Source organism: Oncorhynchus masou, chromosome 15 (genome assembly GCF_036934945.1).
Source record: "Oncorhynchus masou masou isolate Uvic2021 chromosome 15, UVic_Omas_1.1, whole genome shotgun sequence".
In the NCBI taxonomy this organism is placed as follows: domain Eukaryota; kingdom Metazoa; phylum Chordata; class Actinopteri; order Salmoniformes; family Salmonidae; genus Oncorhynchus; species Oncorhynchus masou.
This window is the reverse complement of record NC_088226.1, coordinates 22,976,551-22,981,243: the sequence shown is the minus strand read 5'-3', so window position 1 is coordinate 22,981,243 and position 4,693 is coordinate 22,976,551. Positions and strand designations below refer to the sequence as shown.

Sequence of the window (4,693 nt, the reverse complement as noted above, 5' to 3'; positions counted from 1 at the left end):
GCTGTAAAAAGGTTTCCACTTCACAGTTTTAGCTTAATAACATATGTGTGGTTAGATGTACGTAGCTACTGATTTTGTGTAGTTATTCCTAGGCTAATGTAATCAACTTTGACTTACCATTTGTGAAGTACAATATGTTATTTGAAACCGAAAGGTGTATCATCAAATACCATTTCTACAAAAGCCAGCCTTTCTTTCTCTGTCCACTACTTTATTCCCATACCTCATTGCCAAGTTCCTGTTGAAATTCTAAAGGTGATTGGCTACGCTTTGTGAGGGTGGATTTCACTGACGCATTCGGGTTGGAACAATAAATAGAGCGAACAAGGATCCTTCCAGTTCACAAGTCTGAGAAGACGCATGAAGAAGTTCTTGCTTCAACAGTGATTGAACGGAACTCCTCTGCCTTCGTTCCGCATTATAGAATATTTCGGATTGATAACATAACACTTACTTGAACTATTATAGCAAGATAGTCGAATAAACCCTTTTTTTGTACCGTTACTTTAGATATTAAAGAAAATCTGCCAAAATGGAGTCTCAGATCCGCCAGAACTATCACCACGATTGCGAAGCTGCCATCAACCGGATGATCAATTTGGAGATGTTTGCCTCCTACACCTACACTTCAATGGTAAGGAGTCTACCAAGATGACCGTTTTGTTGATCTACCTGTTTATTATTATGCCTGCGCCTAAATTCCACTTTTCACCTGACTTTTCTGTAGCCAAGAAACTCCGTTAAGTACACATTTGAGTTATACTTGGCTTGGCTATTAATGGCCTCCAGGTAGGTATAACATCCAAATGAAGCCGGGAATCTATCCTACCTTGGACAGAGCGCGTAACAACTCCATGACGGGTTAATTGTCAGGTTACCAAGTAGACTACAGACTAGATTTATTCATGCCTATATCAAGTTTAGTTGCCACAACATGAACAGAATGCCGAGTCATGTTTGGCATTTTTTTTCTTCTTACTACAATGTTTTATGGTTATCCACCCAGGCTTTCTATTTCTCCCGTGACGATGTGGCTCTGCCTGGCTTCGCGCATTTCTTCAAGGAGAACAGCGACGAGGAGCGGGAGCACGCGGACAAGCAACTCTCCTTCCAGAACAAGCGAGGTGGACGCATTTTACTCCAGGACATCAAGGTGAGCCCTTGAGCATAGGAAACACATTTTACATCGTAGACGGATAGAAATTGTTTTTACTCCATGGAGGACAGTGTCTCCAGCGTTAAGTTGATCTAGAGAACCTGTAGTCCTGAACATACTGCCTCTAACCACTGAAGTGCGTGTGAGGAGTGTAACTCTGTTCACTTTATCCTGACCTTAACGTCTGCTAGTAGTCCCTAACCCTCCTGTGTTCACTCTGTCCTGTGTAGAAGCCAGAACGTGATGAGTGGGGCAATGGGCTGGAGGCCATGCAATGTGCTCTGCAGCTGGAGAAGAATGTGAACCAGGCCCTGCTGGACCTGCACAAGATGGCCTCTGACAAGGTTGACCCCCATGTAAGTTATGGTGAAACCACATGTATGTATCACAGAATACAGTTACTGTCCCAGGAGATAATAACTAATGACACAGGATTGTGTGACTTGCTGCTTTGCAAGTACACAATAGTCCAGATGCATACTATGCAGCTAATGCATAAGGGGAGGCAGGTTGCCTAGCGGTTAGAGCGTTGGTCCAGTAACCAAAAGGTTGCTGGATCGAATCCTCTGGCTGACAAGCTAAAAATCTGTTCTGCCCCTGAACAAGGTAGTTAACCCACTATTCCGCATTAGGATGTTCTTGTAAATAATTTGTTTTTAACTGACTTGCCTAGTTATATCTGCACTTATGCCATTACCACCAGGCTCTTGTGTTACTGTATCTACAATGGTCTGTAGTCATTCTCTTGTCTGACCTGTGTTTTCCCTCTTTAGCTGTGTGACTTTCTGGAGACCCATTACCTGAATGAGCAGGTGGAGGCCATTAAGAAGCTGGGTGACCACATCACCAACCTCACCAAGATGGATGCTGGCAAAAACAAGATGGCAGAGTACCTGTTTGACAAGCACACCCTGCGAGGCCAGAGCTAAACCACTTCCATCCCCAGGCTACAGCCTCCAGCCTCAGACCAGGACTCCTGGCTTCTCTGATAGATCCTACTGGCTTTGCATTTATAGGGAGGGGAGAGTGTTAAACTGGTGCAGTGCAACACAGCTGTAACATTGTTTCTGTTGACAACACTATTGTATTTGAGGCAAGGCATCTTGTAAAACAATAAAAAATATCACAAGTGTTGACCTGTAGTAATGATCCAGTCTATTCGGGTTCTTTGCTCTGTCTTACTGAGCATCTTCATACCAGTGATAAATACTGACACTTGTAGACCTACTAGTGGCTGAGGGTCATAACAATAGGAGATGTTTAAAAAGGATGTTACGTCTGACCAGAGGGTGTCCTTTACCGCATCTTGTGGTAGTGCCATGTCAATTAAGGACCCAACTGTCAACTCTAGGTCCATAGGAGTGAAATGGGTAACTACAGTTGCTGTTGACCTTCACTCTGTGTATCCCAAGTTTATAAAATGGCCAACAGGTCAATGAAACCCTTGCGTTCCTGCTGGGTAAATCTGTTAGCTAGTTGTGGTGTATATCTCTAATGATGACGTTTGGCTCTTACTGGGACACTCAATCTTCACTCCTTTTGTTAATTTCAGTTGGTAATGCACACTAGTTCCCCTACAACAAACTCTGAACTGAATACTCAATAGTAAATCTACAATCCTCTCATTCACTATACGGGGCTTATTGGCGCTGTCACATGGTTGCAAAGAATGATAATTTACCAAAATTACTGAAGTCTACCATTTTGGTAATTAACAGGCACGCTTACCTTTAATACTTTAAACTGAGAAAATATTGCTTCACATTTTGGTGTCCAAATAGTAACTGAGTTAATAGTGGGTAGACCATCAGGTTAAATGAGAACGGTGTCAAATCAACAATGGCATTTTTGATATTTCAAGTTCTTTTCACAACTGCCACCAACATTTACAACCAAGAAGTATTGACATGGTAAAATAGAGTACATTAAAATATATGGTGATGTTGTTCACTGAGTTGGTTTATATTTAGGGTAATGTTTTGCAGCTAAGTCATTCTATTTCAAAATATATTTTACCCGTGCTAAGGCCACACAGAGGGCCAGAGATTTGTGATAACCTGACACTCCCAAAAAAGCCACAAGATGACATTGATTAAATAGCATATTCCTTAATTGACCAACATTGGTATTAGTTATGGATCCCATTTAGCTGTTGTCAAGGCAGCATTTACTCTAAATGGGGTCCAGCAAAAAAAAGGCAGTTCTATACATTACAAAACAGATTTCACACCACATTAAGGGTTTACCCTCAGGCCACTACCACACAAAATCCATGTGTGTGTGTGTGTGTGTCGCATATGTTATCGTGTCTGTGCCGATGTGTCTCTTCTCAGTCCCTGCTGTCCCATAAGTTGTATTATCTATTTTTTAAAGTCTTATTTTACTGCTTGCATGAGATACTTGATGTGGAATAGTTGACATGTCATGGCTCTATGTGGTACTGTGCACCTCCCATAGTCTGTTCTGGATGTGGGGACTGTGAAGTGACCTGGTGGCATGTCTTGTGGGGTATGCATTGGTGTCTGAGTTGTGTGCGAGTAGTTTAAACTGACAGCTCGGTGCATTCAACATGTCAATACTTCTCACAAATACACGTAGTGATGAAGGGTAGCCTAGTGGTTAGAGCATTGGACTAGTAACCAAAAGGTTGCAAGTTGAAATCCCTGAGCTGACAAGGTACAAAATCTGTCGTTCTGCCCCTGAACAGGCAGTTAACCCACTTTTCCTAGGCCGTCATTGAAAATAAGAATTTGTTCTTAACTGACTTGCCTAGTAAAATAAAGGTAAAAAATCTCTCCTCTACTTTGAGCCATGAGAGATTTACATGAATAATATTGTTAGCTCACTGTGTACATTTAAGGGTGAACCGTGCTGTCCAATTCTGGGCCAATTGTAATTTTCCTAAGTCCTTTTTTGTGGCACCTGACCACACGACTGGACAGTAGTCCAGGTGCGACAAAACAATGGCCTGTAGAACCTATCTTGTTGATAGTGTTGTTAAGAAGGCAGAGCAGTGCTTTATTATGGACAGACCTATCCCCATCTTAGCTACCGTTGTATCAATATGTTTTGACCATGACAAAAGTTTAGTCTCAACTTGTTACATTTCCACATTATTCATTACAAGATTTTGTTGAGGTTTAGGATTTAGTGTTTTAGTTCATCAACATACATAGACACACAGGCTTCACTCAGCGCCAGTGGCAAGTCATTAGTAAAGATTGAAAAAGTAAGGGACCTAGACAGCTGCTCTGGGTAATGCCTGACTCTACCTAGATTATGTTGGAGGCTTCCATTAAAGAACACCATCTGTTTTCTGTTAGACATGTAACTCCAGATCCACAATATAGCAGGGGACGTAAAGCCATAACACATACGCTTTTTACAGCAGCAGATTATGATAAATATTGTGAAATGCTATAGTGTTTTATTTTATGTTTCTGTATTTTTAATCTTTATTAAACTAGGCAAGTCAGTTAAGAACAAAGTCTTATTGACAATGACGGACTACCCCGGACGACGATGGGCCAATTGTGC

The 4,693-nt window shown here is 41.6% G+C and overlaps 1 protein-coding gene across 1 annotated transcript; it reads left to right on the top strand.

Annotated features, from left to right (window-relative positions):
* The first annotated feature begins 317 nt into the window (after positions 1-317).
* Positions 318-2,290, top strand: LOC135555945 (ferritin, middle subunit-like). Its single transcript, XM_064988761.1, has 4 exons — positions 318-634; positions 1,007-1,153; positions 1,387-1,512; positions 1,930-2,290. Exons 1-4 carry the CDS (start codon positions 533-535, stop codon positions 2,083-2,085), a joined length of 531 nt encoding a protein of 176 aa, XP_064844833.1. The 5' UTR covers positions 318-532; the 3' UTR covers positions 2,086-2,290.
* Positions 2,291-4,693: the final 2,403 nt, after the last annotated feature.

Coding starts and splice junctions, on each gene's coding strand:
- LOC135555945 (XM_064988761.1), top strand. CDS start 533: ATGGAGTCTCAGATCCGCCAGAACTATCACCACGATTGCGAAGCTGCC. Junction 635..1,006: donor CCTACACCTACACTTCAATG/GTAAGGAGTCTA, acceptor TTATCCACCCAG/GCTTTCTATTTCTCCCGTGA. Junction 1,154..1,386: donor TTTTACTCCAGGACATCAAG/GTGAGCCCTTGA, acceptor TGTCCTGTGTAG/AAGCCAGAACGTGATGAGTG.